The sequence below is a fragment of the Panthera tigris genome, chromosome F2 (genome assembly GCF_018350195.1).
Source record: "Panthera tigris isolate Pti1 chromosome F2, P.tigris_Pti1_mat1.1, whole genome shotgun sequence".
Classification (NCBI taxonomy): domain Eukaryota; kingdom Metazoa; phylum Chordata; class Mammalia; order Carnivora; family Felidae; genus Panthera; species Panthera tigris.
In genome coordinates this window covers 78125587-78149386 of record NC_056676.1, presented here as the reverse complement: position 1 = coordinate 78149386, position 23800 = coordinate 78125587, and the positions used below count along the sequence as shown (strand labels likewise).

At 49.1% G+C, this 23800-nt stretch overlaps 1 protein-coding gene across 1 annotated transcript in view; it reads left to right on the top strand.

The window, feature by feature from the left end:
* Positions 1-23800, top strand: part of COL22A1 (collagen type XXII alpha 1 chain) — a 257921-nt gene that overhangs the window by 183378 nt on the left and 50743 nt on the right. The window contains exons 41-46 of the mRNA XM_042973098.1: positions 5181-5216; positions 6629-6682; positions 7806-7850; positions 12027-12074; positions 17409-17522; positions 17890-17943. Coding sequence (XP_042829032.1) covers positions 5181-5216; positions 6629-6682; positions 7806-7850; positions 12027-12074; positions 17409-17522; positions 17890-17943 — 351 coding nt within the window. The remainder of the gene's footprint in view (positions 1-5180; positions 5217-6628; positions 6683-7805; positions 7851-12026; positions 12075-17408; positions 17523-17889; positions 17944-23800) is intronic.

Sequence of the window (23800 nt, the reverse complement as noted above, 5' to 3'; positions counted from 1 at the left end):
GCGAGGTGGGGAGGGTGTGGATGGCGAGACACCCTCATACCCTAGAGCTCTGCATATGACCAGGAACTGAGTATCCCACTCTTGGTGTTTAGATTCAAGTCTTGGTTGATGAAACAAAAAGATTTTTTTTAATTTTTCTGTTTGTTTACTAATGCATTTTGAGAGAGAAAGAGCATGAGCAGGGGAGGGGCAGAGAGAGGGAGGGAGAGAGAAAATCCCAAGCAGGCTCTGCACTGTCAGCACAGAGCCCAGTGCAGGGCTCGAACTCATGAACTGTGAGATCATGACCTGAGCCAAAACCAAGAGTGGGACCCTTGACTGACTGAGCCAGCCAGGTGCCCCCCAAAATGTTTTAAAATAAGTTTCCATGGTCACTTCTGGTTGGGAGCTCTCCTTTCGATCTCTGTGGCTGATCTCAATTCCTTTACAGTGGGCCAGGCTGTTGTTCTGGCCTCGTTTGGCCTCCCTCCTACCTCACTCCTGGATTTCCACCCTGGCCTCCCCGCCTGGCCTTCTCCAGCCGCTGGGGTGCCCACACCACCCCAGAGCCTGGATCTGAGCTCATCCGTAACTCGGAAGCCTCTCCTGAGGGGCACTGCAAGCCCTTCTCACCCAGGCAGACCCCAGCTGCCCTGGGAAAGTATGGCTGCAGCCACCAGGCATTCCCATGTCAAGGAAAGGAACTGTTCTTTCCTGCGCAAAGCTTGACGTCTCCTCTGCCGGGGTCTGCTTGCCCTTCCCTGCCTGTGAAGCCCACCGGCCTCTTCCCCCAACCTCTGTCCCCTGGCACCCTCTGGGTAAAGCCTCCCCCAAGTCTCTCAGGCAGGTGTCAGCAGCTCTGGCATCTTTCAACCCAGACCCATTGAGTCCCCATTGGTTATTAGAAGGGTGGGTTTCCTTACTTGAGCACTGAGTGTAGGCATCCTCCGTGACCACCACAGAGCCTGGCACACGTTAGCGTTCAGATAAAAGACCGTGGAGCAGAAAATTGCACCTTGGTGTTAGGTTATCAGTGGGGAGAAGGGGTGAGAGGTGACCAACCCTCAAAGGAGGGAAACAGTGATGTCAGCATAGCAGCATAGCAGAGAAAAGGTGTTTAGCGTATCTAGAGCCTCTCGGGGCTTTCGGTTTTGTGAGTTTTCACTGTCTGCAATTATCAGCAAATAACAGAAGCATTGTGGTGCATGTGTATGCATGTGTGTATACTATGTGTGCATGCTACATATATAGTGTATGTGTGTGTATAGTATATATGTGTATATATAGTGTATATAGTATATTTATAGTATATGTACACACATACATACACACTGTATATACTTATATTTATCAAGCTATATATTTTATATTTATGTAGTGTGTATGATATATAATGTATATGATACACATATAGTATAATATACATTTAGTATATAGTATACATATATAGTATATATAATATACATATAGTATAATATACATACAGTACATAGTGTATAGTATACAGATAGTGTATATACGCGCATACACACACTCTATACTTATACTTATTGAGTATATACACTTTATAATTATGTGGCATATATAATATACAGTGTATATAATATGCCTATAGTATAATACATGTAGACCCCATAGTATATAGTATACATATGCATACATACATATACACTATATGTATACTTATATTTATCAAGGAGAAATTCAGATACACCAAAAGAATATTTTGGGAGAATAGCCAAATGAGCCTCACGCAGCCACATTTAGCTCTAACAACCAGGATCCCTGTTCAAGGACACTGCTTCCTATTCATCCTCAACTACCCTCCATTATTTTGAAGCAAATCCCAGATGTGTCTCGTTTTATCTGTAAATAATTTTGGTATGTTTCTAAAAGACAATGACTTTTAAATGCAACCACAGTTTCATTATTACACTCCCCAAAGCAATTTCATAACATCATCAAATATCCAGTCAATGGCCAAGTTCATATTTCTTCCATAAATGCCATGCTTCCGTAGTTCTCTTTTGTTCGAATCAAGACCCAAATAGAGACAGTAATTGGCTGATTTTTTTTTTAATTTCTTTTATAAATATGTAGACTTCCCTCCATTATTTTTTCTTTCCTTTTGCAGTTTATTTATTGATGAAACAAGATTTACTTTTCGGTCTCATAGAGCTTCCCACAGTCTGGAATTTGCTAATTTACTAGTTTAACACATTGCCCTGTGCCTGCATTTTCTATACATCAGTAATTGGGCCTAGAGCCTTGATCAGATTCAGGCTTGATGTTTTTGGCAAGACTTCACAGGGAGTGTGTTCTTCCATCAGGAAGCACATGATGTCTGGTGGTCTCTCTCGTGGTGATGTTCACACTCTTTGATGTCCAATGCTTAGACCAATTAGCACATCAAGGGTTGCAAATTGATGCCCTTCTTGTTCTACCAACTCTTTTTTACGGATCTGCTAGAATACTTCTAGATGGAGGAAAGGTCCCTCAATTATAATTTACATACTCAGTGGTACAATTCATATGGTACAATACATATGGAATGTTCCAGTCTTCCCCTTCAGTTATTTTCAAATAATGACTTGATTCCCTAGCATCTCACAAAGATGATTAATTAGGTGCTTTTGTTTTTCATCAGTAATTTTGAAGTCATGGATTCAAATACATTTGATGCATTTTTATGTATCTTGGTTATTCTTCCTGTTGATGCGCAGGTTGTCTTAGCCGATGCCAATAGGAGCTTATCCCTGTTGACCCTGGGTACCTTTGACAAAAGCCTAGCAGTCTCTAATCGTGTCCTTGCTTCTTGGAATGACAAGGTGCTCTAGGTTTGTGTACATTCCTTGTCCAGATCCAGGATCAGTCATTTCTCCAGGGAGCTGTTTCCTTCTAGTGGAACATGGTACCAAAGGCCAAGATATGTGTGTTGGGGTAAAGTGGCTGTTGAGCAAGCATATCATAGGGCATAGTCTTGGAAAAGAGGGCTGTGGTTGTTGAAAACATGCTTAGGCTTCACATGTAAGAATGCTATTATACACACCGTCCTCCTCAACACTTTCATTAAATTTCTTGAACGTATACTGACAAAAGAGCTGTGAGGGTGGGCCATGCACTGAATGGCTTAGTTCTCTACTTAGAGCATCTGTTTTCACTTCTGATCACTCAAGGCAAGGTGGCCATCTAGCTCTGCATTCTGCGTGGGAGACCAAAGCTCAGAGACAAAGTCACTTGCTTAAGGCCAAACAGCTAATAATTGATAAAGCTACGATTTGAAATGAACGCCTTTTTGACAACAGAATTCATCTTTCACATGTGGATTTTATATGAAGTAACGTGAGAGAGAAATTTGGAGCTCAATGTAATGAGCAAGTTAAGTGCTTGAGGTCGGTCGTGGAGTTTCATTTAGAACCCAGGGTGCCTCTGAAGTGACCTGGCAGTGTTCCCCTTGCTGGTAATCAGTTGTCCCTGGGTCCTTTCCTTGAGGAATGAGTGCAGCCTCAGTAGAGAACTACTCAGAAGAGCGTAGACTTCAGGTGTGTGTGCGTTGGCCCATGTATACATTGACACATGGCGGAACCAATGAGAAGTAAGGCAGGGAAAGAGGCTTCAGAGGCAAATAGACCCGCAATAGAAGTAGGTCTCTTGTCTTATCTGCTTGACTTACCTGCTTGCCCGTAGGCCTCTGGAGACTCCCCCTCCTTTCTTCAGTGCACTTAAGAGGATGCTACCTCTGTTTTATCAGGTAGTTCTGGAATGACTTTTTGTTTGAGAAAGAGAGAGCACTCACATGAGCTAGGGAGAGGGACAGAGAGAGAGAGAGAGAGAGAGAGAGAGAGAGAGAGAAACTCAGGCAGGCTCCACTCTGAGCATTGAGCTTCATCCCATGACCTGGGATCATGACCTGAGCTGAAATCAAGAGTCAGATGCTCAACTGACTGAGCCAACTGGGCACCCCATCTGGGACATATTTAATAAGCAGACTTTACGGTTACCTGGCTTGTCATATTGCCAGAAACCTATGCATTTATGAGCAATCCTTCTTCCTCTTGGGAATATCTGGGAAGTTCTCCTGGGATCTGCCACACAGAGACGCAGGGTACGCTAGACTGGGCAGGAGGTGTGTTAACCCCTCTGTCCAGTGACTCCCGGTGTGGTTTGGGCAAGCCTCAGTCTCCTCTGGCCTGACTCTGATCATCAGTGAAAAGTGAGCGTGATTACACCTGATTCCAAAGTTCCCATACTCTAAAATGTTCATTTTGATGGAGTCCCATTTGCTCTGCTGTACTTTGCCGTAACTGCCACGGGGCACTGTGCTGAGTGCTGGAGAGACCATGCCGAGCAAGGTGCTCAGTACCCACCTGATCACGCAGCACTCAGGCATTCAGCGGGGAGGACAGGCAGCCGAGAAGTGAGGCTGGTCTCCAACGTTGCGTCCTGGATGGGGTGCATGGAGGGGCTAGGGGACATCTCTAATGAGCATCCCATGAGAAGCCGGGGAAGGCTTTCCAAGGTGGTGACATCTCAACTGAGAACCGAAGTGTGACAAGAATGTGTCCAGGTAGAAGAGCAGGGCACACTCTTCCACGCAGAAGCATAGCATAGGGAAGATTCAGGGCAAGGGAGGGTTCCGTTCACGGGAGGACCTGAAACCACACAGTAATGCCTTAATCAGTGGCCACATCTTAGATGCAATATCCAGAAGCCAAATCCTAAGCTGGATGCACTCATTGCAGGGCGGACCGGGGTGGGGAACATCCCCTGTTAGGAGGTGGGGGCCACCACAGCAGCATCAGCCAAAACAGGCCATGCTGGGGAGTCTGGCCCTGCGTGTGCCCCCAGCGTGTCCCAAGCAAGACGAAAGCACAGCACGAGGATCCCGGGATGCTGGCTCCCACCCTGCACCAGAGGTCCAAACTAGAGATAAGCTCAGTGTCAGGAAGCAAGTGGGTGCCAGGATAAGGTGGTACCTGTTCAAGGGCAAATGGAGAAAGTTCCAGGACGATCTCCATGTGTGGCATGTCCGGGTGTTGTGAGCAGGTGTGACTGTGGCTTAACACCAGGGGGCAGCTGGTGCCCTTCGAGCACTCCTTCGAGGACAATGAAGACCTGGCTTGGAAATCATAGCTACGGTATGTTTACGGTATTTCCTTCTGACTTTACTTACTTGTTTTGTTTGTTTGTTTGTTTCTTAGGGACCCTCTGGACCACCAGGAGACAAAGGGCCCCCGGTACAGTATGAGTGAAATGAAGGGCTGGGCTTCATGGAGAAATTCTTTTCTAATTAAAGCAATTTTATATTGGGGCAGCTAAATGAAGTGGTTTCTGCAAATCCCTAACATTAAACAGTTCCAATCTCTAGAAAATAACCGCCAGTCTCTGGAGTGGTAGATTAGGAAGGGGATGGGTGGTCATCGAATCCGGTGTGTGCGTGCTAGAGTTGGGCAGAATGAGACTGGCTTTGCTTTTTTGGCATCTCTGCATCACAGAAGGACAGCATGGCTTGACGAATTTTATCTAATTACCAGCAGAACTGCTTTTGAGTCCTGACTTCACCACCCCCAGCCACATTATCCTGATCAAGTTGGGGGGGGGGTCTCTCTTAATCCGTAAAGTGGGCATGAGAGACCCATGGGCCTTTGCGGAGCTCCGATGGACTAAATGTGGTCAAGCCACAGGAAAGCTCTCCATAAACATTTGTTCTAAGGAGTGGCCGCCATGGATGATAAGCATATGCATGCATTTACCAGGAAAATGTGAATTTCTACAGACTGCCCCCAGAGCGGGAGGAGCTGCGTATTAGCACCGATGATGACATATTTTGCATGAAAATTCTGTGCACTCAGTGATTTCTGAACCGAGAAATGGCGTTTTTATACCCATTTTTTATAGATGAGAAAACAGAGGCTCAGAGCAGTTAATTGATAGCCATCAGATTTCAGAACAAGTTAATGTAGCATAGCAATAGGGTTGGTGATACGGCAGATGGGGCTCCTACAGAGGGGTCGATGTGAAGGGGACATTTTGGGAAGTCCTCAGAGAGGCAGGGTTTGCTCCTGAGCTGCCGTGTGGCACAGTTCCGGCACCTGCCAGGACAGAGAGCTGATTCTATTTAAGGAAGATTTCCACAGGAAGGGAGATCCACAGTGAAAAATATGTGTGAGAATTCCTGATACTGTCCAGAAATTTTCAACAGAATGGGAATGATTTTCTAATAGAAAGTAATAAATGTCCTCTACGTAGTGGACACTGTGCACAGCCGGCCAGCAGCCCACCAGATGCAGAGGGGTGAGCCCCAGTGCACTCACCGCGGGAGCTGACCCTGTGACCCTTCCGCTCAAGGAAGGGGCCTTCCTCCTGGGGCCTGAGCAGGAGGGCTCACAGTGAAGGTGTTCCAGAGCATTCTGTGTGTGTGTGTGTGTGTGTGTGTGTGTGTGTGTGTGCGCGCGTGTGTGTGACACTCCCACTTCCACAGCAGTGGGGAAATGAGTAATCACTGAGCAGGGAATCTTGGCACACACATTATATCAGATTCCTCATAGTAACAGGCCATTTGTACAATGGGAACCAACTATTGCCAAGGAATGGGGGACCTAATTTTGCTTAAGCTGTTGGCGAGTGACTTACCTTCTTTTTTCCTCAGGGATCCCGAGGCTTACCCGGATTCCCCGGCCCCCAGGGACCAGCTGGCCAGGACGTAAGTAATGAGAAATGGTACCCACTCAGCTGGGGTTCTTATGGACCCCCCTGGAAGCCCACCTCCACTGTCTCCCAGCCTCCCCTTGACCAGGGAACCCCCGGAGGAATAGTGCTTCTCCACTAATCCCTGCCCCTTCCCCAGGAACATTTTTAGATTTTTGATCTATGACCTAGGTTGATCGTGACCTATGATTTTGTATTGTCTAGTTTTACTCCTTATGCTTTTGTGTTATGCTTTCAGAACCTCATTAGCTCCCAGTGTCCCATACAATGCCTCCTTTTTTTTTTTTTTTTTTTTTTGTCAATTTCCTTACCTGGTCCTATCTGCTCAAGTCAGGTGCCATGGACTTGTTCTCCACGGACTTGTTCCTGACCCATCCCTGCAAGGGCTTTCTCCCTTATCTGATGCTAAAGATGCATCACTTCTGACATCGTGACGACGGTAGTCATCTCTTAGTATCCATTGTCTGGCTTCTGCTCAGATAGATCTGAGCTCCAAGAAGATAGGGACCATGTGTCTTCTACATGGGTGTTGCTCACTGCATCCTCTGACCGGATGGTAGGCTGGCAACAATGAGTTCCTATGAAGCAAAGATGTCTGGCGCCATTAAGCGGTAGCATTTACTCTTAGATGTGCATCTCTCCATCTATACTTTCAGTTCACTATGGGCAGGGACGATCAGTCACCCTCCCCTTCCCTTCCTTGGTTCCACTGCAGAGGAGGAAGTTACACTCTAGAACCTGTCCACATATTCTCATTTGCCTGCCCCAATCTCAACGTGCTATTAGAACCAGTCCTGCTCTCCAAGCTGGCCCTTTCACCTGTGTTTGGAGAAGGATGGTGGGATGTGTGCATGAGCCATTTGCAGCTTTGCATTTTGGATAGGAGTCATAGGGTGGGCATATTCTAAATATTTGCCACAGTTGAATACTTTCTGGGAAGCATTGAGTGCTCGGCTGAGGTTTCAAACCATGCCTTTTTATTGGTGCCAGTCTTTACGGTTGGGTGAATTTTTTCAACCCTGTTACACTTGGCGGATGCAGAGGTGGGGGGCCATGAGCAGAGTGGCTCTGGATGATGAGCTTAGCACAGTTAATGTTTCATTTCTTTCTTCTCTTAGGGTGTACCAGGAAATCCAGGAGAAAGAGGGCCTCCTGGCAAACCAGTATGTCATCTCACTGTTCTGGATGAATATTGACTCTCAAGTCAGGGCTCCAGTGAGAATAAAACACAACTCAGATGGTGTGAGAGGCTGAAGGAGGGACTTCTCACAGAGCCACGGGCGGGGGGCTGATCTGAGATGCTGGGGAGCCCAGAGATAAGCCACGGTGGGAGGCCGACATGGCCATGACCCTGACCCCAGTTTTCAGCACCAAGCGAGAGCACAAGGGTGGGGAAAGGCTGCCAAATTGGAGCTGTCGTTGTGGGTTCAAGGCCACTGCCAGAGAGCTGGGCCCAGCATGGGAGCAGGGTCTCCCCAACTCCAGTTTCCTGAAGGTGGCTCTCCTTGTCCACCTTAGCCAAGGCCAGCAGGTACTTAGCCCCATGACACATTCCCCACGGGGCAGCCTCAGGTTGTTGAGTAGGACAGAGGGTAGAGAGTGGATCTGGGGGCGGGCAAATGGACCCCACTGTACCTTGCAAATTCCTAACTGGCCCATTTCCTGCCCCTGTCTAGTATGTGAGCGCCATCTGGTTCCCCTTTTATATGATGGGAATGGTGGTAGCCATGGGGTTGCTGGGAAATGGCTGGTCCACGTGCTGGCTCCTTGGTGGTCTAGCCCATGGCTCCCACTTGCCGGGAAATGACTGGTCCTGCACGTTGGCTCCTTGGCGGTCTAGCCCAAGGCTCCTGTGAGCTCCCTCACGTGCATCATGTATATCCCCCATGTTGCTGTTGGCAGAGAAGCCCAAAGGCTTGGCCAAGTGACCCAGCCACTGGATGGGGTAGAGGGGGCCCTACAAGAAAGGAGTGGTGAAGATGAGCAATCCAGGCAGGCGGGCAGCGGTGCAGACACGGGAGAAACTGGTCCACTGATCCACTGAAAGACGTTACCCAGGAGGGAAGAAAGGGTAGCATCAGGGCTGGGGATTCTGAGGTCACAAGGGGGAGATCATAAGTTTGGTTCTGAAACCAAGATGCTCACCTGCCAGAAGCTTCAGCTTAAGCTGGACTTGAGAGCGTGAGTGTCCTGTAAGCCTGACCTTGAGGACTCAGACAAGCACCCAGGGCTCAGAGGCCACTGTGGGTGCCAGCAACCTTCACACCCTCTCCTGGGGTGCTGGGCACAGAGGAGACCTGGATGGGGATCCTGGTCTATTCAGAAGGGTTCTGGAGGCCGTACCCTTGTGACATGTGACAGGTCATGTGAGAGATTAGGGACCGCTCACTCACCCTCCTCCTCTGCCCAAGCCAGCTCTGCAGCAGTGAAGTCAGCCCCGTAGAAGCCACGTCATTAGCCCGGTGCAAGGCCCCGATGACGGGAGGGGAGAGTAAGGTTCAGGCCGGAGACTAAACGGGGGTTCAAATGACCTCTGCCAAATCTAGCCCTTGACACCTCTCTGCAAAGAGAATTAAGCCAGCACACAGACTGCTGGCAATGTGCAGAAGCATGACTGTCTTATAGCTGGTCACCTGCAGAGGGAGAGGGAGAGAGGGAGGGAGGAAGGGGGAGGAAGGGGAGAATAGAGGAGGGAGAAGAAATAGGTCTGTTTCTCATCACCATTAAATTTACTGAATGCACTGCCCACAAATGGTCCCAGATACATCCCAGTAGCTGTTGGGGTCTCTGCTCTTGGTGGTCAGAGGGGGTCCCCAAGCTCCCTCAGGCTCAGTGATTCACCGGGAGGACTCCTGGAACTCAGGAAGGCAGCTCCACTCACGGTGACGATGACGGTTCCTTATGGAGGGAGGACACAGGTGGCAGCCAGCACGGGAGGATGTAGAGGCACGGAGCACAGGGCTCCCAGTGTGTCTCCCCTGGAGGGCTTGTGGGGACAGCACTTCACTCCCCAGCAGTTTCCTGGGGTCGCACAGATGTCGGAGGGCAGCAGGTGCTCGGGGAAAGCATGGCACGTCGCCCAGAAAGGAAACTCACCCAGGCCCTACCAGGTGAGGCGTGTGAGGGCGTCGAGGTTACCCGTCAGGAACTGGCAAGGTCAGAGTGAGTGGGTTTGGACGCCCCTGGCTGGCTGAGTTCGGCCTTTACTACACGGTCCCAGAGCACTTCTCCGGCGCTGCACCCACAGGACTCCTGTGCTGGACATCCCCGTCCAGGGTTGGGCCCCTCTCTGCGCCTCTAGGGGGGACTCTTGGGCAGCAGATGGGTTGAGGGTGAAGCCCGTGAGGATCGAGGGAGGCAGGACAGGGCAGGGGAAAGGGAGTCTTGGCCTGACCCCACGGGGACCTGGATCTGTGAACGGCACCATGGCACTGTCCCACCTTGACACGAGGCCACTGTGTGTCACCCCTGTATGGGTCAGTCCTGCATTTCCAGCCTGCCTCCCCGGCAGCTGGTGGAGTGATACACGAGGAGGCGAGGAGGGCTCAGACTGGCCTCAGCACTTCCCACTGTCTGTTTGCCTACCTGTCTGTCACTCCTGGAATGACCCATGTGTGAGTGACTCCTCAGAGGCCAGCCTGGCAGACGGCTAAGCACCTTGTGCCCAGCCTCGGAAGGCACTGCACCCCACAGACCCGTTCCTGTCTGTTCTTATGTGACCTACCCCGAGAGGTTTATGGAAGAGGGTACAAGGCATTAATTAAACTCTTCCCCGAGGCCACGCTGCACCTAGACTGAACATCTGCTCACTGTTCTGTCTCTGTGAGTGCTGCCTGGCTGTGTGGTCTGGTGTGGCCCGACTCTGATTACACAGGGGGCTCTCATGACTGCATGGAAACATCGCAGCTCATGCGACACCAGCAGCATGCACATGTCCCGATTTGAACAGTACTAACTTCCCAGGGAAAAATGTAAGGCTTCAGGATAAAACCTCTTTCTGCTTTTAAATTAAAGTTTTAATAAACAATATTGCAGAGGTAGGCCTTCCTGTAGAGGGTCTCGCTCAGAACGAGGGAGGCCTTGGCTTCTGTTGTAGCAGCCGCACTCAAAGTGAGCTCTGCCTGTGGGGCTGGCACTGCCTGGGCACCTCCAAATCAGAGTCTGCCAGCCTTTGTCCTGGGTCTCCACCTTGGGTCACAGTCCAGAGGGTCTGTGATAGAGCACCTGTACCCAGGAGCCCGGGAGACCACACCCATCCATAGTCACTACCAAGGTTATCCTGGGCAAACGTACGTGGTGCCACCGACACATGGCTTTGGTTAGCCACAGGGTGCGGCAGGAGCCCTGGAGGGTCAGGGAAAGGGGTTTGGTAGCCTGGAAAATGGTATTGGTGTCAGCGTCCCCAGGATGCTAGAGGTAATTCATAATTCATAAACTCGAACACAGGCTTAATCAAAAGAATTCAGCAGTGTATGTTCACTTGTGGCCACAGGCTTCCAATATTATAGAGGAAAATCTAATACCTTCCCCTGGAGACTGGATTCTCTGGCACTCTTTCTCCGTTGCAGAAGTTAGAAGTTTGCAAAATAACCATGTCCCTCTACTCCAGTTCTACCTAAGAATTCTCTCTTCCTTCAGTGTCTGCCTTTTAAGCATTGCTTTCCCTCCAGCTGTGTGTTCCTTATACCCCTGTATGAACCCAGCCTCCACCCCACCTTGGCCATAATCCTAACACAGCACACTCCAACTCAGTGGGTTTGACTGCAGATTTGGGGACCTGCAGACTTCTACGTACATACCTTCAGAGGCTCTGTAATTACCCCTGACTAATGAGATCCCCTTCCCAGAATTAACACTCCTTCAACCCATAATGAAGGGCGAGGATTAGAATGCGATTTCACTGGGGAGAGCTGGAAAAGTGGCTTTAAATTCATAGTAGGTTGTCAATGACTGATGGCAACGGCTCTTACCCATCTGGGGAATCCAGGATAGTGCCTCCCTTTGCCTTCCACAGCACCCATATGACCTATGAGGTTTTGAGGGGGGCGGGGAGGAGAGGCCACCAGGAGAACGGGCCAGCAGAAGGGGACTGGGGACCAGAAAGGCTGATGTCAGTCAGACTTGGTTAGGACTGACAGCCTGTATGGTGACCTCAGAAGTGACTTCTTCCCGTGCCACCTTGGCTTGGGACATATGCAGGGCTTTTTGCATGGTGTGCAGGGCACAGATGAGTTCTGCGTGATGGGGCACACTTTGAAGCCCTTACACTGGGCTAGAATGGGATACACTGTGTGCACGTGTCTGTGTGTGTCCGTATTGACTTCTTTTTACTTTGGCAGGGGCCTTCTTCTCTACTGTCTCCAGGGGACATAAATCTCTTGGTCAAGGTAAAAGCATGAAGCAAATGTGCATGCGTTTTGAAAATGGTGATGGGGAGTTGGAGATCTCAATAAGTTGTGGGGGTTTTTGTTTGAACAACCGTGTGTTAGTGTCAATGAGGCCAGCAGCTGTTGAGAACTCCCTGTGTGCCCGGCGATGTGCTCAATCCTCTTTCTCGTCTGGCAGCCACAAGCCATGGGTGTCAATTTAACTTTAAGTTAACTAAAATTAAATGCAATTAAAAATTCGGGTCCTTGGTCCCACTAGCCACGTTCCAACCACATGATGGCCAGATGTGGCTAGAGCCTGTCTTATTGGAATGACACAGATACACAGCATTTCTGTCCTCACAGAAAGTTCTCCTGTGCAAGCCTGTGCTAAATGCTGGGTGTGTATCTCTCTCCTACAATTGCTCTAGGAGGTTGGTACCGTTTGCATTGTAGGTTGGCATGTAAGGAGCCTGAGACCCTGAAGGTCAGTGTCTTTCTAGGAATGCAAAATCCAGTCCTCACTGATTTCAGAGACTGACCTCTAACCCCACACAGGGCTGTCTCTCGTGTTCTGAACAGGGGGCCGTAGGCAGAGTCAGGCAGCTTGGGTGTGCGTCCTGCCAGTGCAAGGGCCAGGGTATGGGTGCAGGGAGGTGAAGGCCGCTGCTGGGCCCCTTGGCCAGGAGGAGACCAGATCTGGGTTCAGACTTAGATGGTTTTCAGAACCTGTCCATCTTGTCCATGAATGCCGAGAGCCTTGAGAAGCTGGACATCCCTCTGCTGAGATTGAGCCAAGACCACTAGGTGTCCAGGTGCCTGACCAAGGGCCTCGGGCCTTAAATGGTGGAGGCCAGGACAGGCTGTGAGCAAGACAGATGCGTAAGGCCTGTGCTTCAGAAAGAACAGTCTCACTGCAGTGAGTGGGGAGGACACTTTTCCTGGCTCTGTGTCAAGCCTTTGTCTTAATTTAGGGTGAAGCTTGGCATTTGTGTGATCAGCCTCTTCCTCACTTCCTGCATTCCAAACACTTGGGTGATGCCAAAACAAACAAACAAACAAACAAACAAAACAGAGTTCATGTCTGAGAGCAAAGGAGGAAAACAAAAGGGAAAAGAAGACCTTTCCAGAAGCCTGAGATTTGTAATCTCTGTACACATTGAGATGCCTTGATAGAAAGTTATACATTTTTTTTAAAGTAGTAGTAGAAAGTCTTTCCTGATTTTAATTGACAAGAGAAAGCTTTTTTCACAGTCAAGGACATGACAAGAAATCATTACCTATTGATTCAATTCCTTGTTTATCGCAGGGTTTTATGAGCCTAAATCATTTCTCATAATTCCATTGCTCTAGAAGGAGCTGGCTTTGCATCAGCCCTGTCCCTCCCCTGCAAGGATTTCTACCTCAAGACGTCCCAGCCTTTCTGCCAATGATAACAGTAATGTGGAGCCTCATGCTTTATGGCTACAGCATTGAAAATGACATTTAGTCAGCTTGGTGTTCCTTACCTGCTACAGGGTGCAGCTGTGTTCATCAGAGCAGCTGGGGACCCCGGAGGGAAGTGGGCACCCACACTCAGGGTGGTGCCTGAGGCTCCCTGGAGCCATGGAGCTGCGCTTTGCCTGGAAACCCTGTAGACAACAGCCTGGGGCCAAGTGGGTTTGCCCAGGTCAGCAGAGTGTACTGTTATCATTCCCTACTTTATAGCAGGTTAAAGACTGCTGGTCTGGGCCAGGTGGCTGGTGGAAAGTCCCTCCCTTGCTGAGAAGGCACCTTTTATTGCAGAATATTTATCTCTGCCCCCAGGAATTTATACCATCACATACTTCATTCTCATAGTTGGAAAACTGCCTGGGTAGAGAGTTCATCTCCTAAGAGTCCTGGTGAAATGAACTTCCACAATTGGATGTGTGCCCAGCAAGGTCATCCTCAGGATATCTCCATCAATCAGATGGCTCCCTTGGAGAAATATTATTTCATCTGATCTTCACAAACAACCCAGTGGGTGGGCGCTGTTAGGTCTGCATTTTACAAAGGAGGAGGTTGAGCCCAGCTGGGGAAGGCACTTACTTGTTCAAGGTCACAGAGCTGGATGATGGCAGTGCTGAGACCCAAACCTAGTGTGTCCAGCTGCTGGCCCCCGTGTTTAACGCCCCTGTCATCTGACTTCGTCTTGCATGGGCCAGAGCTTGTGACAGCTACCTGATAAAGTACAGGTAGGTGGAGAGTTTCCTGCCTGTCACCTGGAGCTTGGACGGGTAGGCTGCACAGTAGCCCTTTGGCAGGGATATTGCAGCAAGGATTCAGGTATCTGGCAAGAGGTCGGGTAAGATGACCTGGAGGTTCTCTCTACTCCTGGAAAGCAACAACTGCTTTCTTCACAAAGCAAAGTCTGTGGCATTCCTCCCTTTGGTAGGCATTTTCTGGTGCATTTACCTGCTGTACTGTACCCTGCTGACTACCAACCCAGTGAGCTGGGTTTGATGAAAACATCCCAGACAAAAGAAAGGGGGTAGAGACCGAGGGAATCAGCATTTATAGACCCCACACAAAGAACCCTGCAACACAACTGGGGCTCTGCCTGCATTATTTCATTTAGATATTGTAACAATCCCCTTAGGAAGGAGAATGACCCTACGATAAGGGAATGGACTCAAAGGCCTTGAGTGAGTTGCCTGAACAGCTCGGTTAAGTAGAGAAGTTGGCAGCCGGTATTGATGACCAAGGGCATCTTATCGGTAGATGAGGCAAGACAACAGATTCAGGGAAGGAAAGACTAACAGAAATCGCAGGGGTGCATTAGCAGCTAGATTCGTTGTGCTGTCACCATGTGCCAGGCATGGCGTCAGGCATTTTTCACGCATTATCTTGTTTATTTCTCACCGGACTTTGAGGTCCTCTGTTCACAGATTAGGAGGCTGAGACTCAGAGGGGTGAAGCCAGGATCCCAGATGGACAGAGGCTTCGTGTGGTCTCTTGCAAACAGAACCCTATTTAGTCTCAAGGCATTTGGGGTAGCCCAGGGCCGGGAAGAACCAGGGGTCCCAGGGGCCAGAGTGAGCGTAGATGCGACTGCAGGTTGGGGGGCTGCTCTCACTGTGTTCCCTGGATTCCTGGACTGGGTCAGTGTGGTAAGTCCAGCCCCCACACTGTTAGGTCTGGGGACCTGCTACAACTCATCTTCAATGAGCCATCCTACACAGAATCTGTGACGAGGACAGACCCAGGCTGCGAGCCCTCCAGAAATTGGAAAGAAATAGGGAGGCGGGGAGATTTTATATTAGGTAGATACAGATAACCCCTTCGTGGTATGTATCCCACCACAAAGAATGGTTCCGGATCACCACTGTGTCCACCAGTGCCTCAAGCCACAGCTCAGTGGCCAGAATCTCTGGTGCCCCCACGTTAGCCCCATTCCCACAGAGCGTACACCCATCGCTGCAGAGTTTCATAGAGATACCTCGTTTGAAAGAACCACAAGAGAAGGTCTAGGAATAGGGGATTTCCTCCCGAATCTGCTATTCTTCCAAACAAAACTCACCAGCCAAAACCAGTATACTTTGGTTTGTGTCTTTCACCTTCACTCCGTACACCCCAACATTTGGCACTCCCCAGCCTCTAGAAAACATTCAACCAGCGGCTCAGACCACCTGCTAAAAGAAGATGGCACAGGACGTCAAAAGGTCAGAGGGTCAGTAGGGCAGTTGGGTTGGTTAGTTCATTTACTTACTGAACTCGTGATGCGCAGGAGGCTCTTTGCTCTGAATTGGGCATGTAAAGATAAAGCAACTCTACCTCTGTCTCTGAGAGCCCACACCTTCTTTTTGCGTGGTGGGGAAGGGACGGACCTGTACACGGACCACGTCAGCAGCGAGGCAAGCACTTCAATAGCAGGAGTTCCTGGGGCTGTGGGAGCAAGAGTCAGAAGCAGTCCCCCATCTGAAGCAATCAGGAAGGCTTCTTGGTGCAGGAGATTTCTAAATACTCTTCAAAGGTTGCATATGAGGGGCGCCTGGGTGGCTCAGTCGGTTAAGCATCTGACTCTTGATAACTGGTTCAGGTCATGATCATGTGGTTCCTGGGATTAAGCCCTGCGTCGGGCTCTACACTGAGCATGGAACCTGCTTGGGATTCTCCGTCTGTCTCTCTCTCTCTGCCCCTACCCCACTTACGTTCTCTCTCTCTGTCTCTCTCAAAGTAAACATTTGTTTAAAAGGTTGAATAGCAATGAGGCAAATGAAAGGAAAGTAAGCCATTCAGAGTTGCTTTTATGAGTCAGAAACCATCCTGCGTTAGAGACCAAGAAGAATGCTCAGTTACCCACACTGTCACCGTTAGTATGCAAACGTGCAGCTGCCACGGGCCTGTGCACACGCCTCTGGCGGAGCAATCAGAAGGCTGTGGTTGGTGCATTTGTTTTGTGCCGATGGATGCCATGTAAGCATGAACTCTTCAAGACATGTACTCACCGGGTCTCAAAGCAGAAAGGTGTGGAGCCTAAGTGGATGCTTTGCAAGTAGTTTTGCACTGAGGGAGTCACCGAGTGCAGGCATGAATTGAGGCTACTACCTAAATGCACTGGGAATGATCTCACATTATTCTAAGTGCCTCCTCTGTATTATCTCATCCAATCTTTGTCACAAGAGGGGAGGGAGGATTGCAGAGAACTAGCAGGACTCTGGGATAGGACACAGGCTACAGTGTGGTCAAGCCAGTGAGTTTTATTTGCTGCACACTGCACTCCAAACTGCAAGGTCTTGGGATGACACAGACAAATTAGAAATCATGTTCCCTGGGCTCAGAGGACTTCAGAATCATGCCAGGGACATCACTCACCTGCCTCAAAGAAGTAGAGCAAAGGTCAGTTCCTGGGACCATTTATGAAATGTTTGCTTTGGACAAAGAACAATGCCAGGTGTGTGTGGTCACATTGGGTGTGTGCCCATTGCTTCCTTTGTTCGACTGCTTTGTGTACAAACCACTTAGGCAGACGCACAAGACAGAGAACTTGGCTTCCAGCTTGGTTCTGTCGCCAGCTTCAGAGATGGGACATGTTATTTTGTAAGAATACTAAATGTTTGCATCAAATCGGTAATGTTATTAAATGCTCACAGGGAGTGGTGCACTGTTGACATCGTTGTGGGCTCTACTTCGAGCAGTCTGGCTGGCTAGAAGTAGAGAGAAGGGAGGGAATAATCCAGATGTATCAGTACTAAAATCTAATTTAAGATTAAGAGAAAAATGCAAAGTTAGACACAAATGCTCTGGGTAACGACTCGATCCACCCGTTTGCTTTTATATCACTTGCACGTGTCTCCTTTTGCTCTACCAGTAACTATTACTTACTGTCCCCAGGATGTATGCAATGACTGCCCTCCAGGCCCCCCAGGCCTTCCTGGTCTGCCAGGTTTTAAAGGGGACAAGGGTCTCCAGGGAAAGCCAGGGAGAGAAGGCACAGAAGGGAAAAAGGTAAGGAGAAAGGGGGAAACTTTGTCCTTGTCCCCGCGATGAAATGTATCATCTTTGGAGATCACAGCCCTGCCTCTCTGGTGCAGATGTGGGGGGACCCTACTCAAGGGTGTGAATATGGGAGGCAGGGGGTCATCTTGGGGACTGGCCACCCCATTAGACGTGGGCTATGCCCATGAATGCATGGTCACACTCAGTACTGCCACCTGCCCACACCCTTTGTTCAGACATGCTGGATGGAGGCAGGAGATGGAAATTTCGCGGGAAATCAGTGAATAGGTGTGTCAGGGCAGCAGCTTGCTGGTGACTCTGGGTATAAGCTCCAGACATGGATTCTTACTGTTTTTTTTTCCTATTCCTGCTACAGGGAGATGCTGGGCCCAGGGGCCTCCCAGGGCCTCCAGGAATCGCTGGACCACAGGTCAGTGAGCCCTCATTGACACTGAGTGCATCCTTTCTGTCATGTCACTGGTTAATCCAAGTTTGAGGCAGAGTAATGTCCAGTGTGAAGGAATAATGGTTTTAAAACAATGACACCCACATTCAGGGCCTAACCATGGCTCCGACTCTCTCAGTGACCTTGGGAAGGGGCACTTGAACTTCCTGAGTCTCAGGTTACTCCTCTACAAGTGCCTCAGTGGTTGAATAATGAAGTGAGCTAGGGGGTTGGAGTGGGGAGTCCTCACTGGTTAAGACTGGAGCTTTGGGGTCAGAGGGCTCTGAATTTGAATACCAGCCCTGGGTCGAGTCAGAGCTGTGTGGTCTCAGGCAAAATCTTTGACCCTCTGGACCTTAATTTTACCACCCAATAATAGAAAGAATAAAAGCAGCATCGGGGGCACCTGGGTGGTGTGGTTGGTTAAGCGTCGAACTCTTGATCTCAGCTCAGGTCTTGATCTCAGGGTCGTGGGTTCGAGCCCCATGTTGGGCTCTGTGCTGGGTGTGAAGCCTATTTAAAACAAAAACAAAAGCAACTTCAGAGATTTGTTAGAATTGGACAATGTGATGCACAAAAAGAACTAGTCACTCAGTAAATAACCTCATTAGGCAAGTGCTGTGCCAGTGTGGTTGAGTGTTACTACCATTCACAGGAATGACGAGGAGCCCATCTAAAATGGGCAGGGAAGCTCCGTGCTTTCATAAAGCCAGGGAGACCAGCCCGGGAAGAAGGAGCTGTGATCTCGACCATAGAACAGGAGGGGAGGCTCTGGCAGCTGAAAACAGGTGTCTGGGCTGTGTATTTGAGCTTGGTACATAGCTCTAAGTGCAAGAGACTGTGTGAGTGCAGACGTGGGGCCAGGAGGGGAAGAGAGCTGACCCTCCACCCTCAGTCACCTTCCCCCACCGTCAGTGCCCCTGGGGGCTGTCTCTGATCACTACCTTGGGGACCCTGTGCTGTTGCAAGCTATGCATGCTACCCTACCCTGACATTCAGGAGCAAATGTGTCACTGTGTCTCTTCCTGTGGCCTGGCTGGGACATGGCGTGGCTTGTCTGACATGAAATTCAGCAGAAAATTGTCAGTAGGAGAGAGCGAGCTCAGGAGCCAGACCTCTGGAGTTGGCATTCCCACTCAGCAATGACCTTGGGCTAGCTTCTTACTTTTGCCCTTCCCTTTCCTGCTGGCAAACTGAGAGGTATAAAAGCAGTCACCTTCCAGGCCTGTGGCCCTGAGAACTGCTGAGGGTGCCTCCACCAGACCTGGCACTATGCAGGCCCAGCACCAACCTGCTTCTCCTGCTTTTTTAGCCCGTGGGGTCACAGCAGCGACAGGGCCGGGACTGGGGTGAGGACCTGGACGTAAGATGTAAGGGAAGCCCCAAACCTCAGTAACCAAGATAAATAGGACTTTAGTGCAATATTTTAAAAAGTTTAGAATTAGTACAGTTGATTCACAAGGAACAAAATGTCACTATTTTATTTTTAAATTTTTTTTAAGTTTATTTAGAGAGAGAGAGAGAGAGAGAGAGAGAGAATGAGTGGGGGAGAGGCAGAGAGAGAGGGAAAGAGAGAATCCCAAGCAGGCTCCTTGCTGTCAGCACAGAGCCTGATGCGGGGCTTGATCTCATGAACTGTGCGATCATGACCTGAGCTGAAATAAAGAGACTTTTAACTGACGGAGCCACCTGGGCACCCCAAAATTTTCAATAAAGATGGGACCTAACCCTACACTTGAACCGTTCACCTTCCTTAAACCCCTAATCCCAGCCCTGTGGGAGCCCCATTTATTTACATTTGTATAGTTTGTTCATCTCGGATTATTTGGCACTGATTCTGACTTTGAAGAACACAGCATTGGACTATTATTAATTTTGGATACTGAGCTTTCCAGAGCTCCTTACATGTTACACCCAGGCCAAGTGCTCACTTGCCTTGCTCCAGGGTCAACCCTGAAAATGGGGTTGGACCTCTTATTATTATATTAGAAGGCAAGGAAGCCAACACTGCGGGGTAAGAGCAGGGCGCTCACTGGAACAGTTGGGCATCAGGATGACAAACATCCAGATTTCCCAGGCCTGCCTGGCAGGCTAAGGCATAGAGTGTTTGTGATCCATAGACTTTGTGAAGTCTTACAGGGTTTTGACATACCCAGGGCTCTTGCTTTAGGAACTACAGCTATCAGGTTTCAGTGTAGATGGAATAAGAGATTTTTTCCTGGGCAGTGTTAGTTAAGAGACACCCGTAAAGTGTAGCATCACCTGTGCTATTTACCCTGAATTACTCCCCCTTTCTGGGGTCATCAGCTGGGGCTAAGCTCCTCGCCTGGAGGATTCTGCAGGCTACTTTCAGCTGATCCTTAAGTAACCTTTGCTGTCAACTCACAGGCTGCTGGGCTTAGCCTCTGCTGAGGAAGGGCTTTTTATGCAGAGAAACAAAAGCAAATCAATTAAACAGATAAGGAGTTCCCTCCACTAAGTAGGGATTGTTTTCTTTATCGGCCCAATCCCACTTGAAGTGCTGGTGTCTTGGGACAATGGCTCTGCCTTTGTTCCTTGCTAATTCGCTTCCAGAGAGGGTTTGTTCCTTTACATATTCAGAGAAAGCCAAAGAATGCTTCCACCCGGAAAAAGAACAGAAATTATGCTGCACTGAAAGACAGGGTTCTAGCTGTCTCCACTTGGGAGTCCATCATGACCTTGAGAAGTTGGCAGGTGTTAGGGTCCACCCTACTTAATGAGCTCCCAGGCAGTTACAGTGGGCAGCATACGCAGTATGCTCAGGTTACCTGCTTTACAATATCATATCTTGCAATGGTCAGCATCATGCTAGGAGGTACACATATTGTCCCATTTTACAGATGAGGAAGCAGAGGCTTAGCAAGATTTAAATGCCAGTACTACCAAACTACTAAGTGATACTACAGAGGGGAATCTCTGCTGGCAGGACTCCAGGACCTCCTACCCCCTGTTAGTATCCCCTAGGGGTTTAACCCTAGTAATATTAGGACCAACTCCAGCACCAAGGACAGCTCCTGGTGGGGCGGAGGCTTCCCCTTACCACCACCTACTGTTGGGGAAGTGAGTCACAGAGGAGTTAAATAGCTCATCTGAGGACTCACAGGCTTGCCTTGATTCTTGGCTTCAAACCCAAGCCACTCCATGCTCGTTATTCATCCCACTCCACTCTCCAGAAAACAGACGGGAGGACTGTTTCATTTTCTCTCGCTTATCAAACAAGATCTCAGCTTGACCTGCAGACATGAAGATGAATTTGTACACTGAAAATGCTACCGGTGGCTGAGCACTTACAAATATTTTCTCGTTCTTTCGTAGCCAGACGTCCCTGTGTTCACTGGTCATGTGCATCACCAAGGGCATTTGTTTGTTTGCATTTGCAATCCTGCATCTGGGAAATCAGCTTCCCTAAGATTTATCTTGCAGATTTGCAGCGGCTCTGACTGCTGGCTGGGCCTGGGGAGGTCACTGTCATGATCAATTACAGCTTCATTCTAGAGCTTTCATACTGCACAAAACATTGACTTTCAGGGATGGGGTCTGGGGATAGTGGCAATTTATTTGACTTTTCTGAATCGAGGGTCCCTCGTCTCTAAAAGAAGAACCATATGGCCTATTTCACAAAGAGGATGTTGAGGATTAAACAGGGAGGCATTTACAGGGCATCAGGCGTGGTACCAACTGGGTACAAGGAAGTGCTGGGTACATCTAACTGTAAGTGGTCCTCCTAGTGGTTTCTCTGTTTGAATGAATAACAACTGTAGCAAAGGGTCAGTAGAAGAGTAAATGGCTTGAAGGAAAATAATGCCATTGGGCAAAGTGTTACTTAGGAAGGCCACCTGGAAGAGGTGATTTTAGTTGCATTGGAAAGTGAGGCAGGGATGTGCCAGGCATCCTGGGGGACAGGTTTTCTAGGCAGTGAGATAGCCCATGAAAATCCAGGGACAGGCCTTATCCTGCTAGTAGCAGAGACTTCGTTAATTTGAGAAAGTTTAGGCCCTGCCCCCAACAGTCTGTAAACCCCTTGAGAGAACTGCCTTTTTGGTGGCTTCACAGAAACCCACATCCTTAGAGCAGCCCCTGGTAGGAACATACCCTCTAAGTAGTTGTTACATCGTGCGCTTAGCACACGGTGACGTGGAAGAAATGTAATTAAAACCGAGACAGAATCTCCTCCCAGTCCAGAAAACCTCTCCACGAAGGTGGAAGAGAAGGAAAACAGTCCTGTTACTGAGTAAACATGGCTGCAGAGGGTGAAGCACGTCAGGCAGAAATCTCCCTCTGTCCTGCAGCCAGGCAGCTGCACCTGCTGCGTGCAAGTCCTCAAGACCAACAATAACCGGGCCTCAAGTAAGAGGACTTCATAGCACCAGGTGTCACGTACGTTCATCCTAAATTTTCCTGGCAATTCGGTGATCGTCTGTGTTAGTCAGCTTTAAAGAAAGGAAAAACGGGCTGTCCGTCTTAATGACGGGAAGTGTTCTGCAACTGGGAGCAAGGTGCCTGACTTTTCATTTGGGCTCCCTTCCCCACAGAGGCTTCGAGACAGAGACCAAGGGGGGGGAGTGCTCTCTTTCTGGATGATTGATTACATTTCAAAGGGACGGTTGCCAGGTCCTTGAGAGAGACATTTCTGAATCCTAGATCTGGCAGGACTTATTTAGCTGTTAAAAGGATTTACATACATTTCAAAGAGAAAGAACCCCACAGTGACAAGTTTTCTGAAGTAAATGCTCTAAGAAAAAGGTTTGGGGAGAGAATCTCTTCCCTTCTGTTCATGGGGAGATTTAAGCCCTTACAATGACTCTGAATAAAGATCATCTAAGAGAACTGAGCTAGTAATGAACTAGCAATCTCCCTAGAATATAAAGTCCAGGTGGGCAGGGACTGTGTTGTTGTTTTATTGGTTGCTGTATCTCCAGTGCTTAGAAAGGTTCCTGGAGCATGGTGAGTCAGACTTCTAGACTATAGATGCTATGTTGTTGACATTAGAAAACCCGTGGGACAAGGTGTCATGCCCAGGAAAATAGCCAGAAAAGTAACTTGGGCAGGGAGAGACAGTTTGAATACAGACAGATCTGCATTAGAGTCCCAATCTTGCCTTTCATTAGCTGTGTGACCTCAGGTGAATGACTTAACCTCTCTGGTCTTCAGATCTTTTTTTAATCTATACACTCTGGTAATAACCCCCACCTCCTAGAGTAGTCTTACTGACCACGTTACATAACACAGGGGTGCCTGGGTGGCTCAGCCTGGGTGGCTCAGGTTGAGTGTCCTACTCTTGGTTTTGGCTCTCACGGTTCATGAGTTCAAGCCCTGCACCGGGCTCTGCGCTGACAGTGCGGAGCCTGCTTGGGATTTTCTCTCTCTCCCTCTCCCTCAGCCCCTCCCCACCTCATGCTGTCTCTGTCTTAAAATAAATTAAGAAACTTAAAAAAATAAATACATAAATTAGACAACACAGACACGTTGAATATTTTTTGCATCAGCTCAGGATGTAAACAAACAAACCAACCAAAAATACACAAAATGGGATCTCATGTGGGAAGGGCCCGGCAGCATGCGGGGTGGGGGGGGGGGGGGTTGGTGTAGGGGGAGGGGGGTGCGGGTAGAGGCTCGGTAAATGTCAGTCCTCTCTTCTGGAAGGAAGTGAGTCAGGGGTGGGGGTGGCTGTGTATGCTTTGATCCTTAGCTGCAGCGGAGAAGGAGACAAGGACAACTGTGGAGATCCTTGAGCTGCTGACATTTTCACTGCTGGGACTTGAAGCCCAGACTGAGGACTGGGATTTGAAAAGGAACCATTTACTTTTAAGGCAGTTGTCCT